Consider the following 18,993-nt stretch of genomic DNA (forward strand, 5'->3'; position numbering starts at 1 on the left):
AATTTTGACCAGGAGTGCCCAAACTTTTGCATGCCATTGTACATGTACTTGTGCATATGACAATAAACTCAACTTTGAATCACCTGCTACAGGCAGCATAGTGGTGGAAAACACCCGAACACTGATGTATTAGTTTAACTGTGAAAATATGAAATCTATCAGACACAAAATACAATAGAATTACCTCTTTTAGCTTAAGAGCAAGTTGGGAATCCAACTCACTTGGTACACATAGATCATCATTTGCAAGTAGATTAGGAACTTCAGCTATCCCCATAGCTACAACTTCATCTTCAGGAAATTCTTCAGACTTGAAAAAACAATTAAACAGATGTGATGCACAGCAGGTTCAGATATCTTTTCATTAGTTATTCATAATTAGTCCATATTCCACAATCAGTATTCTTGTCCATAGTCCCAACATATCTTAAATATCACACAGTAAGCAAATATATACTTTTTATTATTACTTTTGTTGATGATATTCTAATTGCCTGAACATGCTAAAAATCTAAGCACTGGGATATCATTTGGGTGCATTGACATTGCCGCTTTAACTTCATATTGATAATTCATATCCTTAAGACCCCAGGATGAAGACCATCAGGACTGAAGACTTGTCAACCCACAGCTCTAGCAATTTGCCCCATCCCTGGTGATTGCAATTTTCCCAGAGCTTCTTCCTCCCTTCCAATTCCCAATTGCTGTATATTTGTCTGCATCCTCTTACAGTGAAGACCGAAGCAATATACTTGTTTAATTTATCTGCCATTGCCTTATTTTCCATTATTAATTTTCCAGACTCACTTTCTCTACGACCAACACATACCATTAAATTTTCTTTAATAAAATATCTAATGAAATTCTAATTATCTGTAATTAGGTTAGCTTTTGGGCTAGCTGTATTCTGTACTCTAATTCTTTCCTTTCTTATTAATCTTTTAGTTATTCACTGCTATTATTTACATTCTGTCCAATCTTTGGACCTGCCACTTGTCATTATGTAATTATATGTCTTTCTTAAAAATAATTTGATCCTACCTTAATTTTTTTTAAAAAAATTAACCACAAATGGTCCTCCCTTAGGAAATCTCTTTCTTGTTGGAATGTATCTATGTGTATTCTGAAAGATCCTCTTAAATGCCTTCCACTACATTTCAATTGACTGATACCTTAACCTAATTTAACAGTTAACTAGTTCTGCATTTATGCCCTCATAATTGCCCTTATTTAAATTTAAAATACAAGCCTTAGACGCTTTTCCTCTCTTTCAAAATATCGAGGGACACCTTCACAATTAGGTCATTAATGAATCTTATCTTGTTGCACAATTCCAGAATATCCTGCTCTCAGGTTGACTCCAGAACATGCCGTTCTAAGAAACTACCCTGAAAACACTATGAACTCCTCACCAAGGCTTCCTTGGCCTATGTGACTTCCAGTCTCTATGCAGATTAAAATCTGCGTTCCATACACCTTTCTGTCGAGCTCCATTTACATTCTCTCCGACCACGAGGCTATGGTTAGGAGGCCTATACATTACTCACACAAATGTCTTCTTGCCTTCATTATCTCTTAACTAAATTCATTATCACATGCTTAGAACTTACCTGCTCAATATCACTTCCACTATACCGACTACAATGCTGCTCAAGAAATGCCTCCTGGCATCTTTCTTGTTCTAATGTTTCACTGATAAGCCGAGCAACCTCACTCTGCTGTCCAGGTTTTTCCCGACCAATAAGAAATCTATGAAAACATTTTCACACATCTTTGTTTTTATTTTTGATTTACACATTTCATGTTTTTCTTTTTCAAGTCATATCCATAAATACACTATTCAACAAAAAGAAAAATGCATCAGATGCTGAAAATCAGAACTAAAACAGAAAATTCTGGAAATACTTATCAGATCAGGCAGCATCTGTGGTACCACAAAGAGTTAACTTCTTAAGTTGATATCCTTTCATTAAAGCCGAAACGTTAACCCAGTTTCTCTCTCCAGATGCTGCTTGTTCTGCTGAGCAGTTCTAGTATTTTCTACTTACATTTTTTAATATACTACAACTTTGTTGCACAACACAATGATATGCATTACTGCACTGCAATGCTTTCAATCTGCCCATTTAAAAAAACTTCAATCATGAAATGTGGGTGACTGGCAAGACCAGCATTTATTGCCATTCCCTAACTGGAAGCATTCTAGTTCACAGTGTGAAGGTACTCCTACAGAGCTATGAAGGATGGAGTTTCAGGACAATGAGATATAACAATGATGGGGAAAAGACCTTATGTTTCCAAGTATCTAAGAGAACAAATTGCAGATGGTATTTATGCCTTGTGCCAACTGTCCTCGTCCTTCCAGGTGATAGAGATTGTAAGTTTAGCAGATACACTTTAGCATTTCTTTTTGCACTACTTCAGATTGCACTATTATCCTTGCACCATTCTGTTGTTTTGCACTCGTTGCTGTATTTGGTAAGTTGGTTTATTATCGTCACATGTACCGAGGTACAGTGAAAAACTGTTTTGTATGCCATCACACAGATCATTTCACTGCAACAGTGCATTGAGGTAGTACAAGGGAAAACAATAAGAGAATGCAGAATAAGTGTTACAGCTACAGAGAAAGTGCAGTGCAAGTTGACAATAAGGTACAAGGCCATAACAAGGTAGATCGTGAGGTCAAGAGTCCATCTTATCGTACTAGGGGACCATTCACTAGTCATATAACTGTGGAATAGAAGTTATATCCTTCTGTATCTTCTGCCTGATGGGAGGGGGAGAAGAGAGAATGTCCAGGGTGGGTGGGGTCTTTGATTACGTTGGCTGCTTTATCGAGGCAGCGAGAAGTACGGAGTCCATGGAGGGTAGGCTGGTTTCCGTAATGTGCTGAGCTGTGTTCTTGTAGTCCTGGGCAGAGCAGTTGCCATACCAAACCACGATGCATCCGGATAGAATGCTTTCTATGCTGAATTGATAAAAATTGGTGAGACTCAAAGAGGACATGCCAAATTTCTTTATCCTCCTGAGGAAATGGAGGCACTGGTACACTTTCTTGGCTGTGGCATCTACATGTTTGGACCAGGATAGGCTATTAGTGATGTTCACTCCTGGAAACTTGAAGCTCTCAACACTCTCGACCTCAGCAGCGCTGATATAAACAGGAGTGTGTACACTGCCCCTCTTCCTGAAGTCAGTGATCAGCTCTTTTGTTTTTCTTACATTGAGGGAAAGGTTGTTGTCATGACACCATGCCATTAGGCTCTCTATCTCATTCTTTTACTCTGACTCATCAATATTTGAGATTCAGCCTACTATGGTGATGTCATCTACAAACTTGTAGATGGAATTAGAGCAGAATCTGACCACGCAGTTGTAAATGAATAGGGAGTGAAGTAGGGGGCTGAGGATGCAGCCTTGTGGGGCACCAGTGTTGAGGATAATCATGGTGGAGGTGTTGCCGCCTATCCTTACTGATTGCAGTATTTATTCCCATGTATACTATTTACTCTATGAGCTTCAAGCAAGAAATGAATTTTAATGCACCCTGGTGTAGATGACAATAAACTAATCTGAATCTGCACTGGAAGCCCAGCCAATTGCTGTAGTACATCTTTTGGATGGTACACACTTCAGACATACTGTACAAATGCTGATTGGAGTAAAGGCTGAAAGCTGTGGAATGAGTGCCAATTAAGTACACTCAATTTTTTGACTGTAGTTGGTTCGATCAAGTGGAGAATATTCTATCACTCTATTCTGGCAAACCACGTCCATAAATATTAAGGCAAATCTAATCTGGCAAACAACCTCTCCATAAGCTTTCCTTTCATTATAATAACTGCAGAGGGCAACATAAATAGATCTACTAAAAGATCATGAACTTGAAACATTAAATCTGGGAGTCTGTTGGTGGCGCTCGATGGACTAGGTCATAACTTGGCTTTGGTCCAAGCACTGTTCAATCTACTATTTACCACTCTTTAATAGGTCTTCTACAATACTGGCACAAGTTTAATTTTGATTTTTAACTGTCAAAATGAACACCAAATCTAAAGCCTCAGCTAATGGTAAAGGTAATGGAGACCAACCTACTTTGGAAGCTATTTCTAATCTGGACAGAAAGTTTGACCGGTGCTTTGCCGAATTGAAGTCCATTTTAAAGGACTTTGAAGACAAACAAAATACCCTTATCCAGGAAAATGCCAAACAAATGCAACTAATTGCTGAACTCGACCATGCTGGTAAAGAGAGAGATGCCAAACTCCATTCACTTGAAAAAGTCTTAATTACGACCAAGCAAAACCTGGAAAAGCAACAACAGAGGATCATCGACCTGGAAGGACGCAGCAGGAGGAAAAATTTAAGAATCATCAATTTTCCAGAAAACACCAAGACTGTAACCCTACAGAATTCTTTTCTAAACTTCTGGTCGATGTGTTTGGTTCCGAAGTGTTCCCTGTTCAGCCCATTCTGGATAGAGCTCACAGAGCAGTACGATCCAAACCTGCTCCAGATCAAAAACCTCGGCCAGTAATATTGAGATTTCATTACGTCAACGTCAAGGAACTCTTGGTTCGTACCGCTCGTGGATGTGGAATGATTCAATTTAAACAATGGAAGTTTCAAATAGTTTAAGATTACACCCCAGAAGTTATGAAAGAAAGGCTAACCTACAAACCAATTATAGCTCGTCTCTGTCAAAGCAATTACCATCCTGCATTATTATTCCCAGCAAGGTTGAGAATTACACTACCTGATAAATCTCGCATATGGTTTAAATCCGTCCAAGAGGCCGAGGAATTTCTTCTGAACTAGCTTTTAATTTTAGAAGCTAAGAAATGCAGAAGAGACAGTGTTTTTCCTTTGATTTACCACCTACTTGCTTTATTATCCAATTAATTTTTAGATTTAAACCCTTTTTCCTTCTTTTAATATTTTTAATGTTTTGTTTTAATAATAATTAAGAATCTAACAAAATGACTGATCGTTTGCTTTCTTTTCGAAATAATTATTAAACTGTATTTTTTAGATGTCGACTGTTAACACCCTTTGGCTCTGTTTCAATCCCACAACTATGTTGTTAGTTCGATATCTTTGTTTGGATTATGTTGTTCACCTCTAGACCAAACATGGGTGGTTTATATATTTTTCAATTTGGACTACTGCCACCAATAGAACTGGGGTTAGTTCAATTAGAGGGTAGCTTTCTGGCTGTCTATTGGCCAGCTTTCAGGCTGTTGGAGGAGGGGGGTGGGGCTGTTTTTAGGTTTTTTTTCTTCTGGGCTAAACTACAAATTTTTCTAAATTGTCGTCATATCTGCTTCCTCTGAACTTTTTTTTACTTCTTCCTGCTGGTAAGACTCGAATATACCAAGATTAACCCTTTACATACCATATGTTTTTTAATTTGTTAAAATGGAAAGACTATTAATTTTATTTCATGGAATGTTAACGGCTTAAACAATCCGGTTTAGCGCAAGAAGATCTTTAAAATTTTTTTATAGATTAAACGCTCAGATCATTTTCGTTCAGGAGACTCATATCAGGAAGAAAGATAATCAACTTTTTTTTTAGATTTTGGAGGGGTCAACAGTTCCATTCAAATTCACAAGCAAAGGTGAAAGGAGTTTCAATTTTTATAGCCTCCTCAATTTCCTTTGTCCATCATGAGACAATATCAGACCCAAATGGTAGATTTTTATTAATTACTGGTCTACTTCATAACAAAAAAGTTGTTATGGTTAATGTTTATGCACTCAATGTAGATCACCCTGAATTTTTTAAACATCTGTTTGCATTTTTTCCTAATTTAAATGAATACACTGTGATTATGGGTGGAGATTTTAACTGCTGTCTAAATTCTTCAATGGATAGATCTGTGTCAAAATCTGTACTTCCAAACAAATCCGCTGTCTTTATTAATTCCTTTTTAGTTGAATCTGGAATCTTAGATGTTTGGAGATTTCTACACCCATATGACAAAGAATTTTCACTCTTTTCTCATGTCTACCATAATTACTCGAGGATTGATTTTTTTTAATTGATGCTAGACAAGCTCCACTTACTATGGACTGTAAATACGATGCAATTGCCATTTCTGATCATGCACCATTGAGATTATCAATTAAATTACCAGATGTATCCTTTGATGTCAGACAATGGCGATTTAACCCTTCTCTATTACAAGGCTTAGATTTCGTCCAATTTATTAAAGAACAGATTTCATTTTTCTTATTAACTAATTTTACTGAAGAAATCTCCAGTGGGATAATATGGGATACTTTTAAAGCATATATCTGTGGTCAAATTATTTCATATTCCACTGGATTGAAAAAACAAACTAATAATGAAATACGTATATTGACTGACAAGATTAAAGAAATCGATAAAAAAAATTCTGATACTCCTAATCTGGAGCTTTTTAAAAAGAGAACAGAACTTCAATTACAACATAGTTTATTATTAACATCTTCAATTGAAAATCTACTACTTAAAAACAAAAGTCAATTTTATATACATGGTGACAAATCTGGTAAATTATTGGCCAACCAATTGAAAGCTACTTTATCTAAACGTCAGATTAATAAAATTCGTAAACCAGATGGTACCTACACAATAGATCAGGTTCAAATTAACAAATCCTTTCAAGAATTTTATTCTTCTTTATACCAATCAGAATCCCCTGAGGATCCTACATTAATGCATGAATTTTTAAGAGATCTGAAGATTCCCCAATTATCTTTAAATGAATGTTCTAGATTAGATGCTCCCATTCCGGAGGAAGAAATAAAGATAGTAATATTTTCAATGAACTCGGGTAAAGCACCCGGCCCTGACGGATATACAGCTGAATTTTTTTAACTTAAATTTGAAGATATTTGGAGTCCATTTATTCAATATTTTCACATGATATAGATCCCCTTTCAATAACTTTCCAACTTAGAGGAACGGAGTTGACGACATAATATTGCTCTGTTTCTACTGAGAAATTTTAGTCCAGTCTTTTTTTTTTTGTTTGTTTCTTTTTGAAATTTTTCTGTTTAGCTTAGTTTGGTTTGATATATTGTTTATAATTTTTCTTACTGATTTGGGGATTTTTTTCTCTTTTTTTATTTATATAATAAATCTTTTTCTTTCCTTTCTTTTATATTATATTCATTTATCAAGAGATCGTTGGATCTATAGAATTTTTTATATTTTATTGTTCTTTATGATGATCTAGGCCATGATTGTTCTCCTGATCTCTTTGTATTACATTACAAACATTGATGTTATAAATTAATCTGTATTAATTTGAAAACTAATAAAAAGAATGAAAAAGAAGAAACGTTAAATCTGTTTCTCTCTGCCAGATGCTGCCTGACCCGTGAGTATTTCTGGCACTTTGTTTTTCAGATTACCAGCTTTTGCAGTTTTTTTTATTTGGTCAGCTACCAATACTCTGCTCATCAATGCCCATTTGGATTTCACCAAGTTCATTTGGTTTCAGATTTTATTACGACATTGACCCACACATAAATGAATGAGCCAAATTCCAAAGGTAAGGTGAGAATCTATGCCCTTGACAACATTTGACTGAGTGTGATATTAAGGAGCACTGGTAAAAACTGAAAGCCATCGCAATTAGGGACTACCAGTCCACTGCTTGGAGTCACTGCTGGGATAAAGAAGAATGGTTGTGGTTGCTGGATGCCAATTATCTCAGTACCAGGATAGCAATTAACTTGTTCCTTACAGCAATATTGATTTGTAATTTTACTGATGTTGAATTCAGGCTTGGACGTATAGGTACACGTACCATGCAGGTCGCACAAGTCCTCAGTAATGACCATTTCTAACTATCTCTCCTGAACAGTCAATGACATTATCATTATCAAATTCCCCAACATAATATCCCGAAGGTCACCAGGAAGGTTTATCTGGATCAGCCACATAAATACTGTAGATATAATTGCCATCTGTCTTGCTGGACAATTTAAGAAAGCAGTTAAGTACTTGCTTCAGTCTGAGGTTATGTGAGCCAAACCAGCTTGGGAAAGGAAATCTGGCTCCCTTCAGGACATTAATAAACTCGAAAATCCAGTTATATTTTGGTTATCAATGCTGATACTAGCTTATTGTTCCAGACTAAGGTAATTAATTGCATTTAAATTTACAAGGTACTGCATATGAACTCATTTGAAAACAGCAATAGTCCAGGGCCTTAGATCACAACGGCAAGAACATAATCATTGTGCTGTTGCACCGTCTCTTACAGTGTAAGAAACAAAATTAGTCAAGTTAATATTAAAGCAGGAAGAATGTTCATGCTATGAAAATACTAATGGCATTCATACTCCAATTTTAACAAACTGAAGCAAGTTAAATATATAAATGAAAATACTGATGCAAGACCATCACCTCATCTGTATAATTTGATTTATTATAACTACTTACCTGACCATGCCTTTGGTGTTCTTCAATACAGTGGCCGCAAACATTTGTGTAACCCCAACCAAACTGACACCATCCACTTCAACTATCTGATCATTTACCTGGATTCTGCAATAAAACAAAGAATACAAATTCTACACCCTGTGATACAGTATATTTTATCTTGTGAATTTCAAGCAGTTTCAATGAGCAAACTATAGTAACAAGGCAATTATTATTTGATTCATTAAAATGAAACAGATTTCTCATTTTTCTCAGTTTAAGTTAAGCAAATAATAAAAAGGCTATTTTTTTCACTCTACAGTTTTAGATACGCAAAGAACAATGCTGCTTTGAAATAGATCATGCTTATATCTGAGTTACAAGAAAATCAATAACATATCCATCATTAAAATGCCTGTTAATGACAGAATACAGGAAATGACAATAATAACTTTGAATTAATGTGCAACCACAAAGAGCTCTGAAGCTTTAAATGATAATTATACTATTACAGTACAATGTAACCATTATAAATTAAGAATCCCTTTGAAGGAATTATTATTGAAATCCTAAAAACCCTTCTTTAACTGAATTTGTTGGAATTATACAAGTTTCTAAAAATTGAAGACACTGGTTTGAATTCAATAATAAACAGAATGACCCAAAATTTCAGACAAGATTCTGACAGTTCCAATAGGAAATCTGCCTACTGATTTAACAAACAATGCAGGTTAGACCAGGTGCAGATGCAATGACTCCATACGTTTTGATGGAGGGGGATACTGCATAGAAGATAGACAAGTTACAGGTAATTTCTTGATTTAATAGAGTTAATTTAAATGTGTTTGTTTTAGTTGTCTTCTAACACTTTAAAGGGTTATGATTTTTTTAATAAACTTCATCATTCTGAAAATATTTTGTAAGTCAATCACTCATTTTTAATAGTTATTGAACATTTTTAATTTCACAACTGTTATCAAACCACTTGTGTGGGATTATGAGTACTCAGGGCCTTACTGATCAGGTTATTGTTGGCTTCTTTATGGACATTTATACCAGTGGACCTGCTCAAGGTAAAAACAGATTTAGCAAGTGGGTGAGCAGTGAGCAATAAACAGTTTTGTAGATACTTTGGATTGATGATCTTTGTTTCTCTAGGTATTAGAGTAGTACAAGAAATACAAAATATGCTAGGCTGTACAAGTTACCTAGTCTGATTTCAGAAAATGATTTGCAATTTTAAGATTAAAATGGTTTATGAACTCATCCTTCACTTGCAAACACAGCATATTTCACTCTTAATTCCATATCATTCAAAAATGCTAGAACACAAAAGTCTGTGGCTAAATCAATCCAAGTGTAGATGCACCAAATTGTAAAGATGATAAATTAACTGGTTAATGTCTTACCGTTTGTCTTTATATGCAGCTCCACCCTCAGTGATAGTCTTCACAAAAATTCCCAATTTTTCAAGTCCTTGATCTGCACCAACACCCATTCCAATAATGCTAATTCCAAGTCCACCTTCACCTAAATTTTAGATACATTTTTACACAAAGTTCATTCGTTGTAAAGCAATGACTATGTTCACTTATTTTCTGCTGTAGTGAAATATCCTCATGTCCTTTAAAATAGTGTATGATGATGTGGTTAAAGCCAAATATCAAGCAGTAGCTTGGGCACAAGGAGTCAGACAATGCAAGTTATGACAACATCAAAGAAATAGGTATGAGGAGAAATGTAAGAAGGCTGATGAGTTAGAAAATCAATTCTAGATTTGAAGCAGTTTGATAGCTGACAGCTATGCCACTAGAATCTAAAGATATGAGTGCAACTGTCACAAATTTTGGTCTAGGTAATGAACTAGCTGTAATTGTAAAGGCTTCAATTTAGGTTTTAAAAATATTCAGTGGTAGTGCTGAACTTCAGAAATATTTTGATTAAGAATTTGCATCATTTTCGAATAGCTGCATAAATGTTATCTTGGGGTACAGTCATGTAGCAGTTAAGTTGCTGAACAGCCAGAGTTTTGGGCCATTGAGCTACAGACACGAGTCTGAATTCACCATGGTAGCTCCAGAATTTAAATTAAAGTAATTAAATAGATGTGAAATTTTAAAAGCTCATCTCAATAACAGTAACCATTAAAACTATCAGATAGTTATAAAAAAATCTATCCAGTTCACTCAGATCTTTCAGGGAAGGAAGTATGCCATCCTTACCTAGTCTAAACTATACATCACTCCAGAACCTCAAAAGGGAGTCATTCTTAATTGCAATTAGGGATGCACAATTAATGTTATATCATCAGCGATGTCCATATCCCATGAATGAACAAATAAATAATCGGAACCCATTGTTCCACTGATAGTGTGCAACACACATCTCTTTCCTCATTGGGAATCAACAAAAAGTAAATGACGGATGCATCAGAAATGTAACACATTTTCTTTTGACTTATGCATTCAAACAACTCCTCACATCACCCTGAAAAAACACCACTGCAACTTTCTGTGGCGGATATCCTTCTGCACATTAGATTATGATATTTTTTGTAAGAGGAGGCTGAAAAAAGGTTCACTTTTACAGTTAACAATTAAAGTTGTTGGAATTAAATGTCTTTCCAAATGCATGTCATATTTTCATTATCTGATGCTCTCTAAATAGATCTGATATTTTTGAAACAACAAATTGATAGTTGATGAAGATGGAAAAGAGAGCCAACAACAATCACTACTTTAAAAACTCACCCTTCTCAATTTCAACTGGAAAAACATCCATTTTTTCCACCCTCTTCTCCAATTCATATTCTGCTGATGCTGCCACAGGGTCAACTTCCTCATTTCGCCTATCATAATCATCATTTGAATAGGTACTGTAAACCTGCAAAAAAAGATGGTGAAATTACAAGCATTTTCCAACAGTCATTTAATTTCAAATCAACTAATTTCATTCAGAAAGTATAAATTCAATCTCTGTACAAAAAGTTTATTACCAATGCAATCTATTAAACTAAAACCCATCTGTATAATAAATCACGCCATGATATTTCATGTTCCTAGTCAACATTCCACTGTCAAAAAGACTCTATTCATTCCTTTCATTTGCTGTGCCTTCTGTTTGATGCATTTCCCTATGCAAAGGTGACTGCACTCCAAAAGCAATTAAATGTTAACAGTCCTCTCCCAGATTTCCATTTCAGGATACTCATTCAACCTAACCAGTGACCGCCATTGAGCTTGTTACCATAGAGAAATCTCTAGGCTGGGGAGAGCCGTGCAGCTGAGGAAAGAAATAATAGCTTCCATCACATCTAACAGGAGGTGATGAGAGAGACCACAAGATATGGTTTGTCTGTCAACTCATGAAGCAGCTGCTGCCAGTCCCCGGCAATGGGTGAATCATAGAAAGATAACTAAACAATCCAAGGTAAAATATAAAGATAAAATGACACAAAGATTATACATCCACAACAGTATGCTTTTAAAAAAGTTTAGTAAATCTTTAGAATAAAATGCTTAGTATATTTTATTCTGTTCTGGTTCCGATTTATTTGGATAAAGGACTGGGGAGTGATGACAGAATCTGCACATAATCCAGAAATAAGAGGAAAAGTAGTTAGTTGTGATGACTATTTAACTGTGCTTCCCATATCGGCTCCATGTCCAAGAAATTGCAAATCAATGCCAATAAAATGGTAAAATAGGGAAAAGATGGCACACCGAATTAAAATTAACACATACAAAGTACCACATTTTGGTTTTATTCATACACACACATATTTTTCATATAAGAGAGAGCGAGAGATACACACACGTGTGTGTGTGTGTGTGTGTGTGTGTGTGTGTATCTATATATACATACATATACACATACATATATACACACACACACACACACATATATATACACACACACATATACACACACACTTCATGGGTAAAGGCCAGGCATTGTGGAAGAGCAGAAGGATTTGGTAGTTCAGGTATCACAAGTTTAGATGGTTATTAATGTTCTGCAGTAATGTATGGATCTGGAAAATGAATATTGAAAACCCATACCAAAACTCACATCACATGAAATGAATCTACCACTCCTGGGAAGAATATAATTGGTATGCCAAAAAGATGCCAAGTGTTTGTAATCTCTGTTGTGTAAACTTAACCACAAAACGTATGTTATTTGACAAAATAGTAATTTGTATGAATGTATGAATATTGTGATCATTTAGATATGAGATAAAAATAAAAATGAAATGTCATTTTTCAAGTTCAAAAATGCATAATTCTCACAAAATTATTTCTCGAGGTGTTTCAATACAAATTAAATAAATTTGGCAACACATGTAGACAAAGTGGTGAAGATGATGTTTGGCACATTTGCCATCAATCAGAGCATTGGGTATAGGAGGTAGGATGTTACGTTGCAACTGTACAAGACATTGGTGAGACCATACTTGGGAGTATTCTGTGCAGTTCTGGTCATCCAACCATAGGAAGGACAACATTAAACTGGAAAGGGTGCAGAAAAGGTTCACGAGGATGTTAACAGAAGTGCAGGCTTGAGTTATAAGAGGCTTGACAGGCTGGGACTTTTTCCCCTGGATCACAGCAGTTGAAATGGTGACCCTAAAGAGGTATATAAAATCATGAGGGGAGTAGATAAGGTGAACCGTCACAGTCTTTTTCTCAGGGTTGGAGCATTTAAAGCTAGCAGGCATAGATTTAAGATGAGAAGGGAAAAATTTAAAAGGGACCAGAGGGGCATCTTTTTCACACAGAGGGTGGTGGGTATACAGAACGAGATGCCAGAGGAAGCTGTAGGGGCAGGTACAATTACAATCATTAAAAAAACATTTCGACAGGTACATGGATAGAAAGGACCTAGAGGGATATGGGCCAAATGCCAGCAAATGGAACTGGTTCAGATACACATCTTGGTCAGCATAGGCAAGTTGGGCCAAAGACCCTGTTTCAATGCTGTACTACTCTATGACTCTAATTGAGCTTTTGAACTTTCAGCAGAGTTGTGCAAAATTCTTCTCTGGAAATATAATTTCAGACCTATTTTCTTTTTAATTCATTTATTTTTTTGAATGTGGGTATTACTGCACACTCCTAACGGTCCTTTAAAGTGGTGGCGGGCCAACTTCTTGAACTACTGCAGTCCTGACAAAGGTATTACCACAGAGCTACTGAATAGAGAGCTCCAGGATTTAGAGTCAGTGATGATGAAGTGATACATATCCAAGTCAGGTTGATGCGCTACTTGCAGGACAACATGCATTCCTGTGTGCACAGTGGTAGAGGCTGCAGGACTGGCAGGGGCTGTCGGAGTAACCCAAGCAAATAACTGAAGCTGGAACACACTTCGGCTACTATGTGACGGTAGCAAAGGGAATAAATGTTTAGGGCGACTTATGAAATACACCAAATAAGCTGTTCTTTCCTGCTTGCAGTAATTTATTGCCACGCTGACCTCCTGTGCAATTGCCTTCCTCTATATTATACAAGACTGGAAAGTTTCTCATATAATGTCCAAGGTAACCTGAATGATCTTTTTCATAAATGAGATTTAATACATCTTATACCCATGAGTTTCAATTTTCTTCTCGGATACTTATTGTGTTCAATATCCAGCCTTAAAATTGCAAAATTTTCTAACCTCACAGGTCAGTAGTACATTAACTGTAAGACAGCTAACTACAAGGATGAGAGTGAAGGTCATGAAAGCGAAGGAATTAAGAGAAATGGATAGTGACGTCTTGAAATATATCCACATCACAAAAGAGGAGGTGCTGGTGGTCTCAAAGATGGATAAATATGGAGTCCACTTATTCAATATTTTCATATGATATAGATCCCTTTTCAATAATCTTTGAATTTAGAGGAGCGGAGTTGACGACATAATAATGCTCTTTGTTCATCGAGGATTATCAGTCCAGTTTTTTTCTTTTGAAATTTTTGATTTAGTTTGTTTTGTTTTATTACTTACAATTTTTGTTTTTGACTTAGGGTTTATTTTTATATATAATAAATCTTTTTCTTTCTCCTTTTGACTTTCTTTTTGTAATATATTCGTTTACCAAGAAACCGTAGGCCTAGAATTTTTTTTTATTTTTTATGATTATATATGTCATGATTGTCCTCCCGATCTCTTTGTATTACGTGTATAATTACCGATGTTATATGTATTAATCTGAAAATTAATAAAAAGATTGAAAAAGAAAAGATGGATAAATCCCCAGGACATGGCAAAGTGTATCATAGGATGTTATGGGAAGCTAGAGCAGAAATTGCAGGGTCCCTGGCAGAAATATTTCCATCATCTTTAGTCACAGACTAAGGTACCAGAAGACTGGAGGGCGGTGAATATTTAAAAAGGGTTGCAAGGACAAGCCAGGGAACCACAGGCCAGTGAGCCTAACATCATTGGTGGGAAAGTAACTGGAGGGGATTTTGAGGGACAGGATCTACCAGCATTTGGAAAGGCAAGGACTGATTAGGGATAGTTAGCATGGCTTTGTACATGGAAAATTGTGTCTCACAAATTTGAGTTTTTTTTAAAAAAGAGGTTACGAAGAGAATTGATGAGGGTAGGGTGGTGGACATTATCTACATGGACTTTAGCAAGGCCTTTGACAAGGTCCTGCGTGGTAGGCTGGTCCAGAACATTAGATCACGTGGGATCCAGGGTGAGCTAGCTAACTTTAATTGGCTTGGTGGAAGAGGGTGGTAGTGGAGGGTTGATTTTCAGACTGGAGGCCTGTGACCAGAGGTGTCACAAGGACTGGTGCTGAGTCCACTGTTGTTTGCATTCAAACGAGATATTAGCAATTTGGATGAGAATGCAGCTGACATGGTTAGTAAGTTTGCAGATGACACCAACCAAAACTGGTTGTAGAGTGGACAGTGTAAAGGGTTATCTAAGATTACAATGAGATCTCGATCAACTGAGGAAGTGGGCTAAAGAATAGCAAATGGAATTTAACTCAGATAAGTGCAAGGTGCTGCACTTTGGCAAATTAAACCAGGGCAGGACTTGCACAGTAAATGGTAGGGCCCTGGAGAGTGCTGCAGAACAGAGACACCTAGGGGTACAGGTACCCCTTAAAATGCAGAAACAGGTAGACAGGGTGGTGAAAATGACGTTTGGCATGTGTTACGGACTCAGTGAAAGTCCCTTTAAGATAGAGAGTGTGTGTGTGTATGTGTGTGTGGGGCGTGCTTACGTCAATAGAAGATAAAGGACGTAATGACGTTGTTGGAGAAGTCAGAAGAAGGAGAGAGAGAGAAGGGAGAGAGACACCAGCCTGCTTGTTTTCTCTATCGATGGATGAGAAACAATAACTGTGTTTGCCACTGAAATCCATGTATGGAAGTTGGAAGTAATCCGGTGGAGTTCACTTTGTTGCTGACCTGTAGAAGGAAACAGGTATTTGTGTGTGGACGACCACAATTCGGATGCTTTTCGGGGTGAGGGAGTCACTACTGAGTAAACACTGAAGTGTCGTTTGGGTTCCATCGTGGAACATTTGGATTTCGTATTTATTCTCTCTATGTTTCTCTACATCTACGTCTTATCTTCAGACAACGGTGGTTGTTGAAGAAGCCCTTGCTCATGTTTCACCTTATGACTTGCGGAACTGAACTTTAAGAACCATTCCGGAACTTGGAGTTTGGGACTTTGTCACACACACACACGAAGAGTTTAGTTTTGGGGTTAACGTTCGAGGTTTAACATTTTTGAATTCTAACATACTAACATTTTTACTTTTATTTTACGTATTATCATAAGTAGTAATTAATAAAATAGTTTTTAACACTGAATCATGCTCAGTGTGTTTCTTTTGTTGCTGGTTCGTGACACATGCTTGCCTTCATCAGTCAGGGCACTGAGTACAGGAACTGGGACGTCATGTTACAACTGTAAAAATCATTGCTGAAACCACACTTGGAGTGCAGTTCACATTGCCCAACTTTAGGAAGGATGCCATTAAGCGGGAAGGGATGCAGAAAATATTCATGAGGATATTGCTGGGACTAGAGGGCTTGAGTTATAAGGAGATGCTGGATAGGTTGGGCCTTTTTTTCCCTTTAAGCATAGGAGGCTGAGGTGTGACCTTATAGAAGTTCATAAAATCGCGAGGGGGATGAATGGTCACAGCCTTTTTCACAGGGTTGGGGGATCTAAAACTAGAGGGCATAAGTTTGTGAAAAGGAAAAGATTTAAAAGGGACCTGAGGGGCAATTTTTTCCACTCAGTGGGTGGTGGATCTAGGGAACGAGATGCCAGAAGCTATAGAGGTAGGTACAATTACATATAAAAGACATTTAGATGTTGGATAGAAAATATTTAGAGAGACGTGGGCCAAATGCAGGCAAATGGGTCGAGCTCAGATAGACAACTTGGTTGTCATGGATGAGTTGGGCCAAAGGGCCTGTTTTCGTCCTGCGCCATAATTTAGTAAAATGTATCAACGATATATTAATAATAAATTAATTAGGTTCATTGTTTTAAAATGATTGGACAGAAGTACCAGGATACCCCACTGAACTTCACCATTCAGCAACATTGATGACCACATGGTCAGAAAGACCTGTGGTACACAGGGCTTCGATCACCTGGAGTCTACCCCACATCGAAACTATGTGCCTAGGGACATGCTGGAACAAGCAGCATGCTCCAAAGGGCTTGCCACCAGTAAATATCTGTCTCCGGCAAAATACTTTTAAAAATCTTTACCCAGCACATACATAAAGGTCTGGCCAAGTTTAAATAGATCCCATCCTAATAAGGAACCAGTTATTCTCATTTCACTGCAGGTTAATAACTTGTACTGCTATAAATGAGTTCAAAGTCCAATTTGTACAAACAAAAAATTATCTTTGCTGCTATATCTATTTTTTCTGATGTTTAGATCTGCTCAGGTTTTTAATTTTGCGAGATCAGTTAGGATCGTTTACTTCATATTTTCCTCCATGGTTTTCTGGAAGATCCTTAAGATTTTAAATTTAAAAAATGCAAATTCCTACCTTTTCTGAAAATAATCTTGATTAAATAATTATTTCTGTGCATACAGTCATTTAAAATAATGGGAAACTTTTAGTCATCAAGCCAAAGCAAAGAAAAAGATAACCTGTCCAACAACATCTCCATGAAAAAACAACAAGATGCTGGAGGAACTCAATAGGTCAAGCAGCATCCATGGAGAAAAGCAGACAGTCAATGTTTCAGGTCAGGACTCTTCTTCAGGACTGAAGACAGGAAGGACAGAAGCCCAATATATAGGGAGAAACAGAGCAGTGATTGGTGGACAAAAGAGGGGAGGCGGAGATGGGCATAAGGTGGTGTTAGGTAGATGTAGGTAAGAGACAGTGATAGGCAGATGCGGGAGAGGAGGGGAGAGCAGATCCATCAGAGGATGGGTCAAAGGTATGGAGGCAGGTGGCATGGGGGGAGGGGAGTAATGGAAAAGGAGAGAGAGAAAAATGGCGAAGAGAAAAAAGAGAGATATGCTAGAAAAAGGAAGAAAAGGAGGGGTGGGGGGGGGATTGGTTTACTTAAAGTGGGAGAATTCAATGTTCATGCCAAACCATCCCCTGGTGGATCTGCTCTCCCATCCTCCCACATCTGCCTATCACTATCTCTTACCTGCATCTACCTATCAGCACCTTGTGCCCACCCTGCCTCCCCTCTTTTGTCCACCTATCACTGCTGTTCCCCCCTATATATTGGGCTTCCCCTTTTCCTATCTTCAGTCCTGAAGAAGGGTCCTGACCCTAAAAGTTGACCATCTGCTTTTCTCCACAAATGCTGCCTGACCTGCTGAGTTCCTCCAGCATCTTGTTGTCTTTTCATCTAGATTCCAGCATCTGCAGTCCTTTGTTTCTCTAATAGCTCCATATTCAATAAATGTCAAAATACAAAAATAGGATATTTAAAGACAAACATTTAATGGGCTAATGGCATTGATCACATGAATTTCATAATGACTAACCAACAATAAAAGTGAATGGTTAGTTTGACCATAGTAGAGGGCATAAGAGCAAAAATCTGCAGATGCTGAAAACAGAAAATGCTGGAGACTCATTTTTCTCTCCACAGACCTTACCTGATCTGCACGCCGCGGCCTGGGTTCGGTTCCCGATCAGGGAACCATGGCCAAACGATCCATTTTGCTTAAATGGAAGGATCCAATACCCCCTACTACTTTTCAATGGTTCTCTCAAACTATATCATGTTTAAACTTGGAAAAAATTAGGAGTGGTACTGGTGATCCTTCGCTTAAATTTGAAGATATTTGGAGTCCATTTATTCAATATTTTCACATGATGTAGATCCCCTTTCAATAACTTTCCAACTTGGAGGAACGGACTTGACAACATAATATTGAGAAAGTTTAGCCCAGTTTTTTCCCCCCTTTTTGTTTGTTGTTTGTTTTTCTTTTGAAAAGTTTTTTTTTGTTTAGTTTATATTGTTTATAATTTTTTTATTGATTTGTTTTTTAAAAAAAATTATATAATAAATCTTTCTCTTTCCTTTCTTTTATATTATATTTATTTACTAAGA

General features: G+C 36.9%; 1 protein-coding gene across 4 annotated transcripts in view; it reads right to left on the reverse strand.

Moving 5' to 3' along the window:
• ppp1r9ala (protein phosphatase 1 regulatory subunit 9A-like A) overlaps positions 1-18,993 on the reverse strand; it is a 76,485-nt gene that overhangs the window by 35,676 nt on the left and 21,816 nt on the right. For all 4 annotated transcript variants that reach the window (XM_052030320.1, XM_052030329.1, XM_052030338.1 and 1 more), the window contains 5 exons: positions 11,172-11,304; positions 9,831-9,951; positions 8,443-8,547; positions 1,611-1,749; positions 185-310 (listed from right to left, as the gene is read on the reverse strand). In XM_052030320.1, coding sequence (XP_051886280.1) covers positions 185-310; positions 1,611-1,749; positions 8,443-8,547; positions 9,831-9,951; positions 11,172-11,304 — 624 coding nt within the window. The remainder of the gene's footprint in view (positions 1-184; positions 311-1,610; positions 1,750-8,442; positions 8,548-9,830; positions 9,952-11,171; positions 11,305-18,993) is intronic.

Source organism: Pristis pectinata, chromosome 1 (assembly GCF_009764475.1).
Source record: "Pristis pectinata isolate sPriPec2 chromosome 1, sPriPec2.1.pri, whole genome shotgun sequence".
NCBI lineage: Eukaryota > Metazoa > Chordata > Chondrichthyes > Rhinopristiformes > Pristidae > Pristis > Pristis pectinata.